Source organism: Vicugna pacos, chromosome 17 (genome assembly GCF_048564905.1).
Source record: "Vicugna pacos chromosome 17, VicPac4, whole genome shotgun sequence".
Lineage (NCBI taxonomy): Eukaryota > Metazoa > Chordata > Mammalia > Artiodactyla > Camelidae > Vicugna > Vicugna pacos.
The window spans coordinates 2,486,724-2,505,638 of NC_133003.1; the positions used below are offsets into that span (position 1 = coordinate 2,486,724).

At 40.8% G+C, this 18,915-nt stretch overlaps 1 protein-coding gene across 10 annotated transcripts in view; it reads right to left on the reverse strand.

The window, feature by feature from the left end:
• Positions 1-18,915, reverse strand: part of LOC107035086 (ankyrin repeat domain-containing protein 26-like) — a 111,723-nt gene that overhangs the window by 51,032 nt on the left and 41,776 nt on the right. For all 10 annotated transcript variants that reach the window (XM_072940883.1, XM_072940882.1, XM_072940881.1 and 7 more), the window contains one exon: positions 89-218. In XM_072940883.1, the coding sequence (XP_072796984.1) occupies positions 89-107 (19 nt within the window). In that variant the 5' untranslated portion in view covers positions 108-218. The remainder of the gene's footprint in view (positions 1-88; positions 219-18,915) is intronic.

The window sequence follows — 18,915 nt, forward strand, 5'->3', positions numbered from 1 at the left end:
CTATGTCACCCCAGTGTTTCCAATGGAAGATGTGATTCCATCCCCATGATAGGTACTAAAAAAGCCACAGGAGTCCAGGTTCACTTACTGGTCTTGCGTCTTCCCATCACGTGACATCCACTCACATCAGGATACAGGGAGGACAGGGTGATGGTGTAAAGAGTGTTGGGCTTCAGCTTCTGCAGGACCACACGATTCTGTTGTCCACCTATCCTGGTCTGGAGGAAAACAGCGATAATAGAAAACAGTGATAAGTGTCAGCTTTGCTCTCTCCACCTCACTCATCTGTTAGAAAAAGCTCTTTCTACAGAGGAGCTCTTTGAGGACTTTGCCAAGATCTGGAAACACGTCCCGCCACGAAAGTGTAAAATATATCTTAGGGTATCATTTTAAATGTAAACTATGCACCTGAAATCATAAAAAGGATTTTTGAAGCGATATTTCAACTGGCAAGCAGCCAGGACTGCAAAATTTTATCCAAAACACATCTCACAGATCTCTTCTCCAAAAAGGCATTAGTCCTAAGCAAGCTGCAAAGTAACTTGAAGACAGCAAAGATCTGCACGATAGTAGAGACCATTCAGTATTATTCCCACCTTTTTACAGATTATTATTTGCTTTAGAAGCACATTAAAATGATTCAGTGAAAGATCTAAATCTTTTTGGTTTTACCCCTCCAAAACTGCCCCTCAACGAGCATTAGCTGTGCAGACCACACTCAGTGTAGAATTGCACTCTGACACCAGCCTGCTGATATGAAGCATTTTCAATATCCTCCAATTACGGAGTTTGAAGTTGTTTTTTTTTTAACTCACTGCTTAAGGCCACCTAGCTATCTTGTTGAATGAAAACTTGGATGATTTGTTAATAGCCTACTGAATTCAGCTGTTTATGCCATACTAATTTAAACCACATGAAAATGGCAGGCTGTCCGCAGCAGGTGCTCATGCAGAGGGCTGGATGCACTAGCACAGTCCAGAGGTTTCCCATTGAGCACTGTCCACTCGAGCAGCCGGAGTTTCAGAGAAAACCTCAGTGAATCACCGAACTCGTCCTCATGACAAGCAAGGATAATTTGGACAAATTTAGTAAATTTGGAAGATTGAGATTTGCAAATTTTAAAACTAGATAAAAAACAAATTTCTTCTGTGTAGCACAGGGAACTATATTCAATACCTTGTAGTAATCTTCAATGGAAAAGAATATAAAAATGAATATATGTACATATGTATATACACACACACACACACAGGACTGGGACATTATGCTGTACACCAGAAATTGACACACTGCAACTGACTATACTTCAATTTAAAAAAAAAACACTAGAAAAAGTTAGCATGTGAGGTTATGAGAGCAAAGTATCAACATATTTGTTACTTAACACATCTGAGAGCATCCACTTAGCAGAACCAGCGTCACAAGGAAACAGAAGAGTGTATGCCTACTCCCATCCTATTCCCCAAAATCATTCCAGCACCAGGGAGTCGTCACTCTGATTATTTCTTGGACTAGCACTGAAACGCAAATATGCTGAAGAATAACAAATCTTAAGGGATTATCACATAACATGCTACACGGGATAAGTTTATAAGATGCCTTCTAATTATGACAAACAGCTGAGAGACAGTAAGAGAGACACAGGGCCGCAGTTGGAGGGTCAGTATCACCAACAACAGAAATGCTAAGGACAAGCTTTTCCTAAATCCAGCCTGACATAGACAGAAGTTTTGTTTCTGCCATTAAAATATCAATCCATCAATGTTGTCTTCTTTTACATAAAAGCCAGCTGATTACTGTTGGTCTTTAGTTTATTACTGATAGCCTATAAGACAGATTCTCAATCCAAGTATATCATACTACCCAAGTCTAGTTCCATGGAAACCGCAACAGGGCATGTCACAAGTCACACTGGGTACAAGACAGTCACTGATTCAGCTAAACCACTTACTGTGCAGTACAGAGACCTGTAATCACTGCCAGCATCCACCTCTGCTAATACCTCAAACATGGTAACAGGTATGAACATTTGCTAGAGTTCAGCAAGTCAGATGATTAAAAGTGAATAACTCACCTCTCTCTCAGGCTGAGGAAATATGACAGCCCAAAAAACACTGACAAAATGCTAGCCCTTATCAAAAGAGATATTTGGAGTAAATCAGAAAACATCACCCTAACTGTAAAAATCCTGATGCTTCCTGACCCCAGGGTAACAGGTGCAGTTCTAGTAACATGTTTCATAAAAGCAAAGCTGGAGAAGTTTCAAGGACAGACAACTAAAGCAAGCAAGGTGGAGTGGACAAGGGCTCTGTTAAATAGGGTGGGCTGGGAAGACAGGGATGAAGAGCTTCCAAAGGTGGAGTAAACATGACAAACAGAAGATCTGGGAGCAAAGGAAATGCCTTACCGAGTCTGACAGTGAGAAACTGACCTCCGGGTTCTGCCTATTCTGGCTTCCTGGGAAAACACTGAATACTCTGCAAAGCACATCCTACACCTAGAACAGAGGAAAACTGTGAAGGAGGGACAGCAGCTGAGGCAGTGCCTGAGAATGGCATGCGCATGCCCAGTCACAGTCCGAGCAGTCTCTGGGGACATCGCTGCATGTCAGTACCACGGACCCTGATCTCACCCACCTGCCTACGTGGTATCTGTCTTAACAGAACGAGACATGCTGTAGGATGTGCTGAGATGTGGTGTCTCTTGCCCTCCCCACAGTCTGCGCTCCAGTGTTCTCCTGAGGCCAGGCCAGGTATGGCTTACCCCATGGGGCCACAGAACAAGATTCCCATGTTCCTCACGGGGAAACTTAATCCTGGGAGAGGGGTGGGGTCCTGACTTCCTCAGCCCACTAGGAGCCCAACCTCCAAGCAGAGAGTGGGCCCACCACCGCCAGGTCCTAAAAGTGGGCCAGGCTGGCTCATCAGAGAAGTCACTGTGCAGCTGTCCTGGGAGGCCAGATCGCACAGGCCACGGAAGCTGTCCTAATCAGACTGGTGAGCTCAACTCCTTGGAGACTCTCCAAGGAAGGCAGAGCCTTGAAGAACACACACAGTCCACCCCAGCATGGAAACCATCAGTGTCTAACCTGGAGATGTGTTCCCTGATTCACCCAGCTGAAGCCCCTCATGGGAAGTGTGGGAACAGCCAGAAATGGGCACCCCCCGGACAAGGGACTGAGAGTGAGGGACCACTTGAGAGGCTGCCTGACTGGGGCTCTTATCACAGGTGAGGCCAGTGCACAAACCACGCAAAAAAAGGAAGAGCTGGCTTTGCACGTGGACTTCCCCCGCCTTTCCCAGGAGAGAAACACTGACTCAAACTTACTGTTTGTTGATGCTGTTAAGCCCTGGAAGGGGCTCATGCAGTAAACATAACTGCCCTTCTAACAGCAGGTGCAGGAGTTACAGGAGTCTGCATCCCTGCACCTTCACCATCCATCCTGAGGCCTACAGCTTAGCTCCCAGAAACCAGAGCATTTGTGGTGAATAAACATGAAATCACCCAGATCAGGCTTTGTGACCAAAGACAACAGTACTTATTTGAAAAGTTGGTGAGCAGCTGGGAAGATGGTTATTGAATAAAAACAACTTATACGTAAACTTGTGGTTGATCAGAATGATTCTTAACCACAGAGAATGCTTTGCCTGCTAACTTTTTGTTTGGTGGCCCACAATTCTTTTATAACCAATATGTGCCAATGCTTGAAATATGACTTTCATCTGGACAAAATGATAAATCATATTTTTATTGTGTCCAGTGAATGAACATGGCATATCCATTCCAAGGGTCAATAAAAATTTGATTAATTTCCCTTTAAAATCTATGATCAATGTGTTGTATATCATTCAACTCCTTGAATAACTGAGAAACCATTAAGTTTTTCCTCAAATATAAAAGGATTACAGCATTTCTTCAATTTCATCATGCAGGCACATGATGGGAGACACTCTGTGAAAACCATAGATAACAAATCCTCTAACAATCTTTAAAATATTAGAATTTAGTTTCAGATTTGGTTGGATTCTGGGTATTTAGAATCCAATGTGACTCAAATTTGGCAAAGTGCTTTTTTCTTTTTAATATTTAATGTGAAATTTCCACTAATTTCAAAAATGAAATAGACAAAAATAAGAGAAGCAATAGATTGCCACAGGAAGACATTTACATCACTGGGGAGAAGTCAGGCAAAGTAATCTGAACTGCACAGAAATAAACACTTTGTTATTAATTCATTTACAACTCAGGAAACCTAAAGCTCACAAAAACATTGCTAAATAAACCCATGTTTATTTCTGTCTCCAGCAGCACCACTTAGGATAGCTACACTGTAAGTGCAAAGCTCTCTGGAAGGAAAGGGAGAAAATGATTATCACAGCATTGAAAGCTAACTTCAACATCATATTTCAGAAATCATCTCTGTGGTGAGAAACCTCCAATTACATCATCACTTTGTATGCTCTGATAAAGAATTCACCGTGTTCTTGAAGCTAACCCTGATCCCTGGGTAATTCATTCAACACTTATGGACTTCTTAACCAAGAGCAGAGGAAATCAGTGAGCGGAAGCCACAAGGGGGCAAGGGGGCTCACAGACACAAAGCAGCCTCCCTTGACAGGTGCTCAGGGAGAATAAAGGCCCCACTTGTGGAACTCCTGACCTGGGATGGACACTCAAGGTGGTGGGGGATAGGGGCAGTATGCTCCAGGGTGGAAGTGTTTTGTACTGTTCCTGTTCAGTGGGTCCACAGCCCTCCCAGCCCAGATATACCTGGGCAGGGTACTCCTCACGGTCTGCTGGTCATGTTTCCAGATGTGGGGTGAAAAATATTCTAAGTCCGTCCCTTCCAAGCCATGAGAAAGTCCCACAGTCTACAATTACTATCAGAGCTACATCTGTGAGTCTCCTAGTTGCCTACACCAGACAATTTGGCTACTGGAAAATTCTGATTAATGACATTTTTTTAAACACCAGAGTTAACAACTTGACCTGCCAAAAATGGCCATTTATTCATCATTTCACAATTTTTTGCTTTGGTTACCTATTACCTTCTGCAGAGGATATAAAAAGTAAAATCAAAATAGTGTTTTTAATGTACATTAACCTCAAATCCAAACGCTGTTCCTTCCAAGGTGTGGGAAAAGGGAAAGGGTTCTGCGGTGTTAGCTTTCAGGGAGTGAAAGACTCCTTTTGGATGAGGCTCTCGGGCTTCTTTGGGTCATGCTGCAACGCCAGAGGGTTTTCTAACAACTAATACAATTAATTCACATTTGCTGGAATAGATAAACAAGATTACACTGTATAGCACAGGGAAATATACACAAAATGTTATGATAAATCACAGAGAAAAAAATGTGACAATGAGTGTGTATATGTCCATGAATGACTGAAAAATTGTACTGAACGCTGGAATTTGACACAGCATTGTAAAATGATTATAAATCAATAAAAAATTAAAAAAAATTCACATTTGCAAATAAGAGTCCTCTTGCAGTCAGATTACCAGGCCTACAAGTTCCAATCAGACACACTGTCCACCAGGGCACATGGTTACTGTGAGCAAAGCCCCAAGACCCCTGGGCTGGGGCCCCTCAGGAAAGCCCTTGTCTGAAGTCTTCCTCAGAGGACAGAAAACGCAGCTGCGCTTTACATTTCAGGCTCCAAAACCACCCACAGCCTGCACTGGCAACATTAATCACAGAAAGGAATCCCTGCCAATCACTTTATTTTTCCTCCATAGGAGCCAGTCTTGCAATAAGTTCCGAATTTGGAGACCTGCGAAGTCGCCATTTATGGGGGAAGAGACACGCAAGCCAGAACACTTTTGGGAAAAGAGCGAGCATCGACGGAGCCTCTCCTGACTTTCCGAAGCAGGTCGCCCCCGGGGGCTGGTTCTCACTGCTCTCCCCATGCAAACCCGCAGGGCCCCGGGGCTCTAAGCACTGCCTCCCCTCTCCACCCCCGACTCTTTCCGCAGCCTACGCTGAGCTGGCACTCCGCTCCACGTCTCTCCGCACAGAACGCACAACTGGGGTGGGGGGCAGGCACCCACCTCACCCAGCAGGGGGCCACCATGTCTGCTGCCCCCACCCTTCGCGGGGAAGACTGTAATAACTATCTTTATGCTACCCTTAGCCAGCCACACCAGAACAGCAATAGCCGCTGCTGCCAGAGGATCTCCTTACAGAATCCTGAGCCTCCCTCAGCAACAGCCCCTAAAAAAGCCTCCGGACTCCCCTTCCACTTGGAGAGCCCGCGGCCACCCTCCCGGCGCGGTCTGTCAGCACCCTGTTCACCGCGGACGTGGCACCCGGCAAGAGTGACTCCTCCCGCCTCCCAGCAGCGCCCCTCACCATCCAGGCACCTCGCACCCCCTGGGTACAGCCCAGGCTCCCAGGGCCTTCCATCCATTCCAAGGGGCGGCCGGCGTCCAAGCCGCGCTGGGGGCGGGGGGAAGGGGGTACATTTTGCTGCCGCCCTCATCCCCTTGCGGTGCTTAGCCTGAGCGGGCGCACAGCTGGTGTGGCCAAGCGGAGAATGTCACCTCTCCGAGAAGCCCCGCTCGTGATCGCTCCGGCACCCCTGGGAACCTCGGGTGCCTGGCCCTGCGCAAGGCTGCCCCAGAGTCCCCGCCCCCCACCAAGCCACTCTCCAGGCTCCCAGGCTGTCCATCTCTCTGCGCATCTCTCGCGCCTCCCAACCCCCAATGGCTCCCGCCCACGGCACCGGGTCCCCGTGCGGCTTTGGCCAGGTGGCTCGCACCTTCCTCACCGTAGACATCCTCGGGCACTCCAGTTCAGCAGGTGCCCGGGGACTTGGCCTGATCGCGCGTCAGCCAGCCCGCCCAGGGATCCTCGCTGCTGCCACCTCTCTGACCCGCTGGAGCTCCTTGCACCGTCCAGCTTTAGGGCTGGCGCCTGCGAACTGGGCGCCCTGGAAGGCACAGCGCATAGCGCCCAGAGGGGGAGGCCAGCATGAGACATCTGGAGAGGGGCGGGGCAAGCGCCTGCAGGAGCGCCAGACCTCAGATCCGTTACCCCAGCGCGCGCATTCACCCTGGCCGCCCAGCCCGCTTGGCAGCAGAGATCTGGGAGCACACGCACCTCCCGGCCCACAAACTGTCGGCCGGGAACAGCGGGTAAGGTGCGGGAAGGCTGGGATCTCAAGGTGCCTGAGATTGCCGCTGCGTGCCCGCCGCCCCCCGTGCGGGGTGCCTCGCGGAGCGCCCAGTGCGCAGGCGCCAGCCATAAAGCCCCACGCTGCAAGGAGCTGGAGCAGGTCGGAGCAGCGGCAGAGGCTAGGACCTCAAAGTCACCAGGCACCTGCTGCCCCTGTTCCCTCGCTGTGCCTAGCCTGAGCGGGGAGCGCAGCCCCTCGGCGACCAGCGCCCCCTCCCGAGGTCTCCGCGGGTCCCCCAGATGGCGGGGCCAAGCGGAGAATGTCACCACTCCGCGAAGCCCCGCTCGTGATCGCTAGGGAACCCCTGAGAGCCTCGGGTGCCGGGGTCCCACGCAAGGCTGCCCCAGGGTCCCGCCGCCCACCCAGCCGCCCTCCAGGCACCCCGGCTGTCCGTCTCGCCGTGCATCCCTCCCCCACCCCCAACCTCCAATGGCTCCCGCGCACCTCGCCGGGTCCCTGCGTGGCTTTGGTCAGGCGGCTTGCACCTTCCTCAGTGTAGACATCCTTGGGCGCTCCAGTTCATCAGGTGCCCGGGAACTTGTCCTGACCGCAAGCCAGCCAGTCAGCCCAGGGATCCAGAGAGGAGAGAGACCTATGCTGTGGTCTCTCTGCGATGAAAAGCCTCAGGCAAAGGGGCAGACACAGGTCTCCTCTGAGGTCACATGGGTTCAATCCCCAGTACTTCCACTAAAATAATTAATTAACCAAATGTAATTACCTCCCGCTCAATATACCAAAAAAAGTTCAGAAATAAAAATACCATATGGTTTCACTTATACATATAATCTAAAAACAAAAGACACAAATGAACTTGTTTACAAAACAGAAAGAGACTCACAGACACAGAAAACAAATTTATGGCTACCAGGGAGGAGGGAAGGGTATGGGAAGGGATAAATTGACAATTCAAGATTTACAGATACAGACTACAAGACATAAAATAGATTTTAAAACAACAACAAGGTCTTACTGTAAAGCACAGGGAACTATATTCAGTATCTTGTAGTAACATATATTGGAAAAGAAAATGGGAAGGAATATATACATGTACATATATGACTGAAACTTTATGCTGTACACCAAACATTGACACAACACTATAACTATACTTCAATAAAAAAGAATGCAAAAAATGACATATCTTTAGGTTATTATTAAGAAAAAGAAATTCCTGATGTTTTTCTCAGTACACAGTTCTTTGCAACCCTGTTTTCTTAATATTTTAGTTCTTAAAAAAAGTAGAAATTGCTGATCCTTTTACATGGTTTCAAATTAACTAAACTAAAATAATTTAGCATTCAACTTTGACTTTTTTAAATTTCATCTAATTGATTTCTAGAAATCTGATCTAACTAAAGTTCACATTTTTTTATGTCTGAAAGTGGTAAGTCACTTATTATTTTCATGGTGTCAGTTAAAGTTTTTAAACTGAGGACAAAAAGTAAATATAACAGTTATTAGGCTAATACCACCCACCATTATATTATGTATTTAATATAGAATATTAGAATAGAACTTCTAAAGCTATTACACACATTTCATGGGTAGAGTTTAAAGTAATTGGATCTTTTATAAATCATTCTAAAATTACATGCATAGATAAGTATACACATGCATATTAGATACACACGTATATATATATATACATAGTTTTTATGTTGCACACACAGTTGAAAGCAAGCCTGAAAACCTGTAACAAATTCAATATTTTTGCATTATTTTAGCAAGAAAGAAATACCAGCAAGTGGCTAGTTCACTTGATTCTTTGTTAAGTACTGTCAAAATGAATTCACAATAAAATAAGATTGCTTTTAACAATTCTAACTTGTCTAAGGAGATTGAACTGGGGAGATTGCCTTTCCATCAATTTTCTCTGCCAGCCATCCAGACACACACGCAAAGACAGACTTGTAATGAGCAGCTACTTTATCAAGCACTCTCTCCATCCTTCATTAAATGACAGAAAATTGCTCTTTGCCGGGACTGCCAGAGCAGCCTGCCCTCCCAGAAGCCCATTTGTTTCACATGCAAGCACCGAATAGTGCCAAATCTGCAGATTTTTGGTGCCAAATCACGCCCAAATTTGCTTTGCTCCCGGAGGAGCTGTGTTTTGCTCTGGCGTCTTGGGGGTTTTGTTTGGCATGATTCTGAGCATAAGCGAACCTTCTGTGACAGAAGATGAGCCTGTGTTTCTCCTCAGGGGCTGCAGATTCTATTGCCCATTGCACCCTGGGATCTTTTTCCTCCTGCAAAGTGTGCTTAAAAGGCTATTCACCCCCAAAACAGTCTCCAAGCAAGATGTAATATATGTGGCTAGTTTGGATTAAAAGCACAAACAGAATGGAAAGTGTGTTCTTTCATTGCATTCTTTCTGTTCTTCATTAAATCTTATTGAATTTGTCTTTTTTAAATTGCACTTACCGATGATGGGGGTGAAAGTCTTTTTTTTTTTTTTTTAGTTAATTGAAAACTTAACAATTTGACCTCCTCTCAGAGAACAAGTCTTTTGGAGGTTTTCAGACAACGAGGAACTTAGAAATACCAGCAAGAGTGTGGTTTCATCATGGCCACGCTTGGATTGCAGCCTTACAATCACTGTAAATTACTGACCTCGGCTGTAGCCTAAGGCGAAGGGTTAGAATGCATGGGGCGGAGGCTGGCTGGAGTAGTCATAATTTATTCATACCAAAAGATTAACTACACCACAGAATTGTCGAAATTCTATCACAAAGGTGAAAGGAGAGATGCAACTTTAAGTTGACTGGGGGATCTGTAATGGGCAGAAGAGGACAGCTTTCAAGAAAGACCTAACAGAGCTCTCTGAAACATTTGTCTGCTCTGAATTTCCATCCAAAAAAATCGAGACGTGCTTCAAGTTCAGGACTAAGCCTGCAGCAGGCCATGCCCTTTAATTGCCATCTACATAGCAGAGAATCACTCATTTCTAATTCTCCTATAATTCATTCTCTTTAGTATGCCACATCCATGTCTGTTTGGGGCTGTGAAATAAATGCGGTCCTGCATTGTGTTAGCTATATACCATCTTGTGATTTTTGTTGATGCTTATTTGACCTAAAAGGACCACTTGCCACATAGAGCAAGCTTGGGGCTCTTGTTTAGATATAATTTATGATGTTACATTAACCCTTCATTGACTTAGAAATGCCCTAATATTATAACAGTTTGACACATAGAAAATCAAAAGCCCTTTTATTGAAAGTGCTATTGTCCACATCATAAGTTTCCTCCACAGCCATGCCATCAATTTCTGACCACTATTGAGCACTGTGTTGAAAAACTAATGGACAGACTCCTTCATCATTTCTGTTCCAGTGACCAGCAAACAGCTCAGAGAAAGCTTCTGCCTTCATTCCACTGCAGGCACTTCTATAGGACACATCCAGGATAATGTGTGAATGTTTTAAGAAAAAAAAAAAAAGACTTATTGGAGATTGTGAGGATGAATCACAAAGGCCCCTTTGTTTACTCAAATACTTGGGAAGTTGTGACTTTGTTCTTTATAATTTCTTGCTGTGGAGTTTACATAAATGAAATAGGTGGAAAATAAATCTTTACAAAGTATTCAGTGGCTTAAGAAATACAGTCTTTTGAACCCAAATAGGAATATTCTGAGTGACTGAAGTGTTTTTTTCTTATAATTTTAACATGTTGGCCTAAATCCACATGTGTCAAATACCCTGACACACTTACAGACATCTCAAGTTTGGTTAGAATGAATTTTTGATGAGTATGTTAGTAACAGAAATATCTCCACAGGGAATGTTACATAAAGGAACCAGCTACTGAAAAGATGTCTCCAGAAGGCACAACATTTGAAATGATGCTCTTAGGTCACACAGCGTGCTCACACAGGGCACTCAAGTATGTACACGGAGAAGAAACGCACAAGTGAGCTGACAGACCCGCATCACCGCAGGTGTGGTGCCCTGGGTAACATTCACTTCCTGAGATTTCTCGGAGGCTGAGCCTTCATGAGATGACAGTCCAGAGTGAGTCATCCATGCAGCTCTGGGTCAAAGAACACAGCCACATGGAACTGACCCGGTGTCTGAGTGAGGCTGTCAAGCCTGTGTCCTGACAGATGCATCACTGGCTGCCACTTGGGCGGCTGCCAAGTCCCCCCTAAAGTCCTGCAGTGCCTCCTCACTGCCCCCACCCCACCCCTGGCCCACAGTGCCTCCTCACCACCCCCACCCCACCCCCAGCAAGGCCAACTTTATCTTCTGACCCAAGTGATTCTGTAATTGGCCCTCAAGTCCCATGTTTCTTAGTATGTGTGCATTTTTAAAATAATGTCCTTAACCATCTTCTGGATTCTAGTGGAAGAGGGTGAAGTCACCCCTTCCAACCTGCCTCTGGTGGGTCCCCCACACATGTCTTCAGTGTCCATCTCGGCTTTCCTTCCATCTGTCAACTTTCTGGTCAACAATGCAAAAGTCATTTTAATGCCCTTGCTAGATAAGAACACCCACCAGCTTCAGAGTAATTATTGTCTCTGGGGAGAGGGTGCGGGGTATCAGAGGGGGAAGGTGATTTAAATATGTCTGTAACATTTTACTTAACAATAATATAAAAACATCACAACCAGAGTGAATATGCAAAGCGTAGATTTGCTAATGGCTAACATGTCCTGAATACATGAAATTATCTCAATAAGGTTATAATTGCCTTACTAATTTCACCTTAATAAAATAAAACTTTTAACAATAATAATGCCAATTTCAATACTAGTAGTCTTTAACTGTGTTTCATTTTCTTATTTTAGGTGGGTAAAACTAGGACTTCTTAACTTGTAAGTCAACAAAGCACATTTTTATGAGTCATAGTGGTCCAAATTGTAATAGAAGAGGTCTTCAAATGATGCTTTTTCCATCATAAGAGTTGTTCTTTCAGGACATATAGAAAGACTTCTTAATAAGCTTCTTTGTAGTTTTTAACTTCTGGGTGCATGATTTTAAATATTTTTTGCTCCATTTAAAATAAAGTATGACTTCTGTTACCAAATGAATTACTTCTGTATTTCAACAAGTCTTAAAATCTTTATTTTGACATGACATAAATTTTGATTTTTTGTTCTATCATTATATATGGAATAGAAATACTTTGCAAGCATTATTTCATTCTCATTGTTGAATGATTTACTATTTCTTAAAAGAAACAATATAAATTTGTACTGTTCTCTACCAGTCATTGCCTGTAGTATTTAAGAGGGCAGAAGAAAGGACAACCCTACATACTTGGAAGATTTTTAGCGAGAGTTATTAGCTTATTGCTATCTTGTAAATATTAGCTGGAAATTCACATTTTAAAGTTATTGAATGTTACATAGCAAACATAATATATATGTTATATATAACATTATACTATATATTATAGTGTGTGTGTATATATATATATACACACACATTATTATATACACAATGAAATCAATGCCAAGAACAATTTCAATTATAAAACCTTAGCATTTCTAGGAAAACATAAAGAACTCTCAGCCTTGACATTGTTTTTGTTGTTGTTATTTATTAATTTTTTTTTTTGGCATTTCAAAACTGGCTTTAAATACTCATCAGGGTGCCATGCAAAGGGACTAGGGTGAGAGCTTGTTACATGTGAGAGGGGGCTGGGATGACTCCAAGAGAGAAGAGACCCATTCATCAGGGTAGCTGGAGTGACCCACCCCCAAACCAGGATAAGGGAACAGAGGCCCCCTCTGGAGGGTCCCAGGGCCAACCTGGGAGCCAGCCCTCCCTTTGAGGTAGATCATTGGGGAGGGAGCTGATATTTCCCTTTCTATAAATCCTGATAGAACAATTCTCATGATGGAAAAGGCATCACTTGAACTCTTCTATTACAATTTGGGCCATTATGACTCATAAAAATGTGCTTTGTTGACTTACAAATTAAGCAAGGTACAATATTTCCAAACAACAAAATGCAAACAAATGAAAAAAAATCAATGTTCATACTTATTTCCTTTAAAGTGAGTATGTGGATAGAATACAAACTTGTGGTTGCCAAGGGGAGGGGGGTGGGAAGAGAGAGACTGAGAGTTCAAAATTTGTAGATACTGACAGGCATATGCAGAATAGATAAACAAGATTATACTCTATAGCACAGGGAAATATATACAAGATCTCATGGTAGCTCACAGTGGAAAAAATGTGACAAAGAATATATGTATGTTCATGTATAACTGAAATATTGTGCTCTATACTGGAATTTGACACATTGTAAAATGACTATAACTCAATAAAAAATGTTTTAAAAAATTGAGTATGTGGAAGTATTATTTGATCATCTGGAATAAAATAATTTGGAATGAAAATATGAGGTTTTCTTTGATGTAGCAATTATCCTTTTAGAATTGTGCTGGCCTGAAATATTTAAGTCATGTAGCTATATTCCTAGAATAGTTTGGGTCAAATTAGGTACACAGATACTCCAAAATGTATTGCCAAAAAGAGTAGTTTAAAATAAATAATAATGAACAAGGTTTGTGAGAAAGGATAATATTGTGATTTATGTTTTCCAAATACTTTCTTCCAGTTTGGAACAATTAGGATTATGATAGGAAATGTAGAGTAAGTGTTTTAGAAATTAAACAAGGTTACTACAATAATAGTCTAGCCTTTAATCTTACAAAACAAATTACATAAATGAGCAATATGCAGCCTCCTGCATTTTGGTTCTACCTTGTATTTCTTCATGTAAAATTTTAGAGTAGTCTAAAGTCAAATAAATAGGTCACTCGCTGAGTTACTTAGTTTCTGATTCCTCAGCCACTTGGTCTTCCAGTAACATCACCCTGTCAAATGCTGCTTTTTTATTGACAAGTCTGTTGATTACCTGATTAATGCACAACTCTTTTATTGGCAGTTACTACAGGAGACATAATTTTAGTGTTTGTATGATAAATAGTTTTATCAACACTAAAATTTCCTACTGTTAGTTTGAATGGCTCTAACTATAGGGGATTGTATATTTCTTGATAAATACAGGGAAAACATCATAAATATTAATAAACCAAAGAAATTGGATGTTCTATGTGGCACTTTATTATATTTTACTCCCAAAGTAAAGGAGAAAAACAAACAAACAAAAGAAAATATATTTAAAGTAATTCATAGAAAAAGCAACCCAGCAGATGCTAGCTGTTTGGAGTTAAATAGAATATATGGAAAGCAAGTACTTTTACAATCCTCATCTTCTAGATTTTTTAATGCAGAACGTATAAATACATATTACAAAAAAATTACAAGTTTCTAAATGTTTAAATAGATGTAACCAATTTCATTATAGTAATGAATTCATTATAGGAATTCAATGATGGTGATAGTATCTTTTAGATTTAAAACACCTATTTATTAAATGAGGTACATCAGAGTGATTAAAACATGATAAAGTTGTACTTAAAATTATAATAGGTTTTATGAGTGATGTCATATATTTTTCTTTCTCTTTCTAGCTTACTTCTCTTAGAAAGAAAAATACCACATGCTATCACTCATATATAGAATCTAAAAGGAAAGGAAAAAGAAAAAAAGAAAAGGAAAAAAGAAGAGGACACTAATGATCTCATCTACAAAAGAAACAGACTCAAAGACGTAGTAAACAATCTTTTGAGTGAGAAGGGATAAATCTGGCAGTTTGAGATTTGCAAATGTTAACCACTATATATAAAAACAGATAAAAATAACTTTTCCTGTATACACAGGGAACCATATTCAATATATTGTAATAACCTTTAATTGAAAAGACTATGAAAACAAATATAGGTGTACATATATATGCATGACTGGTACATTATGCTGTACACCAGAAATTGACACATTGTAACTGACTATACTTCAATTTTTAAAAAATTGACTTAAAGAGGAGAGCAGCCTTATGGATGCTGTAGTCAATGACATTTCAGGAAAAGGTGAGAAAAGGTGCTTTGGGAGGGAAAAAGTGAGAGAGAGAGAGGGAGTGAGAGATGGAAGGAAGGGAGGGAGGGAGAGAGAAAAGAGTGAAAAAGAACTACAAGACAGAGAAAGAAGGAGGAAGAGATGCTGAGAGGCATGCAGGGCGCTTGGATACTCTCACTTCAAGCGAGGGAAGCAAAACAACTCCTGAATTTCATTCCTCCTCCTGCCATGTTGCTTGGCACTGCAACCCTGCCACAACGATTAAGACCTTTGCTCCAGTTAACTGTTTGGGACCAGCCAGTTCCAGCTTGACATTCTGGTATCATTCTATGCCTATTTAGTAACTTCCCTGAAAAGACCAGGGATTTTCATTAATTTTCATCCTTTTCATTTTTCATTTTCATTAAGATTCATCCCTGAAGCCTTTGTAGATCATTAATAAAGATACTGCATATAAAAGAGCCCACTATCAACTCGTGTCTTCCCAGCTATCAAGCATCACCAAAATAAGACACCAGGCGTGTGAAGAGAAGCCACCTGGAGCCAATTTTCAACCTACTTTGTGGAACTGTCATCTAAGCCTATTTTAATTAATTTAATTTTATGAACAGACAGACATGCATGAGATGGTATTAAATGATTCATTAGAAATAAAGTTATATTCAATCACAAAAAATTGTAATAGGTTTTACAATTATTGAAATTTTGCAGAATATTTTTTTTATTTATCATGTTGAAAGTAAATGAATTAAGGCCAAGTGGGTTTAGCCAGGCATGCATGATTGGTTTAACATTCCAAAATAAACCATTGTAATCCAATATATCAACAAGTCAAAGGGGGAGAATCATGTTTCTATCAATTGATGCAGAAAAAGCATTTGGCAAAATCCAATATCCATTTATGATAAAAACTCTCAACAAATTAGGGAGGGGTAGGGGTAAAGAACTTGGTAAAAAACATGAGCAAAAAAAACCTTTCATATAACATCATACTTTATGATAAAAGACAGGATGCTTTCCATCTAAGATCAGGAAGAAGGCATGGATGTCTGTTATTACTCACTATTACTTTTAGATACACAATCAGAAGCAAGATCCGTGATAGGAAAAAAGAAGTTGGACTTTATTAAAAATTAATTTTTTGGCTTTGCAAAAGATGCTACTTGGAAAGTGAAGTCAAGTTATACTCTAAGAGGAAGTATTACAAAACATTTATCTGATGAAGGACAAAACATACAAAGAATCTTTAAAACTCAACAGTGAGAGAGCAAACAATACAACTATGGAATGTGGAAAAGCTCTGACCAGACATTTTTCCAGTGAAGATACACAGATAGCAAATAAGCATAAGAAAAGATGTTCAATATCATATGCTATTAGATAAATGCAAATTACAACACTGTGAGATACTACACATTATCTATTAAGATGGCTACATTCCAAATAGCAACTGCTGCTGAGTGTGTTGAACAGCAGGGACTCTCCTCCACTGCTGATAGGAATGCGAACAGTACAGCCACATTGGAAGAAATGTCAGCAGTACCTGACAAAACTGAGTATAATCTTACTTCATGTTCTAACAATAGTGCTGTTGTGTATTTACTAACTGATTTTAAAATAGCAAAATCTGCATGTGAATATTTATAGCAACTTAATTCATCACTGCCAAAACAAGAGACAGCCTTCAATAGGTCACTGGAAAAATAAACCATGTTATACTGATTAAAATGGAGTAATATTCAGCAATTAAAAAGTAATAACCCATGCAAAGACATGAATGAATTTTAAATGAATACTGATAACCAAAAAAGCAACTCTGAAGAGCCTACATACTTTTAAATTACAGTTATATGACATTTTGGAAAAGAGAAATCTACAGAGATAATAACATGTCAGTTGTTAATAGGAGTTTGAGGTTAAAGGTTAATAGGTAAAGCACAGGGGATTTTTAATTTTTCTGAGTGAAATTATCTTGAGTGATATTATAAAGGGGAATATATGACATTATCCTTTTGTCAAAATACACAGAACTTATTTATCATTAAGAGTCAGCCTTAATATATGCAAATAAAAATCATTTCAGAGTCAAGAAATTCCACAATAAAATCTAGATTTTGACATAATCTAATTATTGTATATGTATGAAATAACTGCATTGAAGAAAGGAGGGAAAGTTGACTAAAGTAAACTGGGAATGAGTGGATTCTGTAAGAAAGATTAAAGGCAAAATAAATTGCCTTACCACTTTAAATAAAATTAGCACCTGATTGTAGTTATCCATGGGTTAATAATGATAAACTGCCATCTATATAAGTTATAAACATGTGTGTGTGTGTATCGATCTATCTATCTATCTCTCTCTCTCTCTATATATATATATATATATATATATAGTCATTGACTGCTTTTAACTTTTTTAGTGTCTTTACAAGAAAATCTTAAAATATGTATATGGTCCACACTGGATAGCACCAATCTAAGCAGCCATATGTGTAAAGCAAATTCCAAATTTCTGAGGGTTCCACCAATCAGTAAGTATAACTATATAAGACCTATTGTGTTCAAACTTATTTCTGAAGATCCCAAATTTTAATAATTCCTACCTAGGACTCACTGAACAGTTAAGTTAATGGATGTCAGATAATGGAAACAAGTTGGAGTGAGAGATTACAGATAAGCAAAGTGGGGAAGGCTAGAATGTTCCATGTAGTGATAGATTAAATTGGAGACATTAGTATAACCTAATGCTTATGTAATCTAGATGGCTGCATACAAAAGCATTTATAGATATGTTTAGATCCACAGGTTACTATGCTCATGTATAGTTCCTTTTGCTATCAGCTCAGAGTGCTTACATGCAAAGTCACTCCAGTAGCAACAAGCACACCTAGACTCAAAGTTTGGTTTCTAATGTCATTCTCCAATTTAAAAAAAAAATAAAGTTCTTTGACGAGCTGGCTGATTCTAGAACTGAGGCAGCAAATACATATGATTAGCCCAGAGCATTTCATAGTGCCAAAAAGGAAGTGCTTAAACACAGACACATGCACACACACAAATGAAGGGACATACCCAAGAGCCAAATGAAAGAGCTCCAAAATGGCCAAAGCTGAAATAATTTGAACACAGAAATATAAAATAGTATTGAATTATATATAACACAAAGCTTAAAAATATCCACAGGTCTATCCTGATATAAATAAATTATTGAACACATAAATCAACAGAGGAGAAGAGACAAATACCCCATGCAGAAGAATTCCAGTATCTATATAGATAATCCACCTGCATGGAGGTGGTGTGTAACTCCCCACTTCTTAAATGTGGGCTATGCATAGTGCCTTCTTTTCAAGGAGTACATTATGGAAAGGGGAAGAAGTGTAACTTGACCAGAAGAAAGCTGAAAAATACTACCTTAGCCAGGTGACCAAAGTTAACAACAACAGTGATAAATCATAAAGTCATGCTAAATTATGTGCCCTTAATATGACAGGATGCAATTTTCACTTAACTCTGTGGTTTTTCCTCCCCTAAAATTGTAACCTCAGTTTGATCATGAGGGATACAAAAATCAGACAAATGCCAATAGAGAGGCGTCCTACAAAACAGCGTCCCAATAGTCCTTAACTCTCAAGGTAGTCTTTAAAAAAGAAAGGTCTGAGAAATCATTGCAGCCAAGAAAAGCCAAAGGATACATTACAGCTAAATGTAATATGGAATCCTGGACTAGACCCTGAAGCACAAAAAAAAAATTGGCTAAAAAAAAACCAAAACAGAAATCTGAATTTAGTTAATAATTAGGTATCAA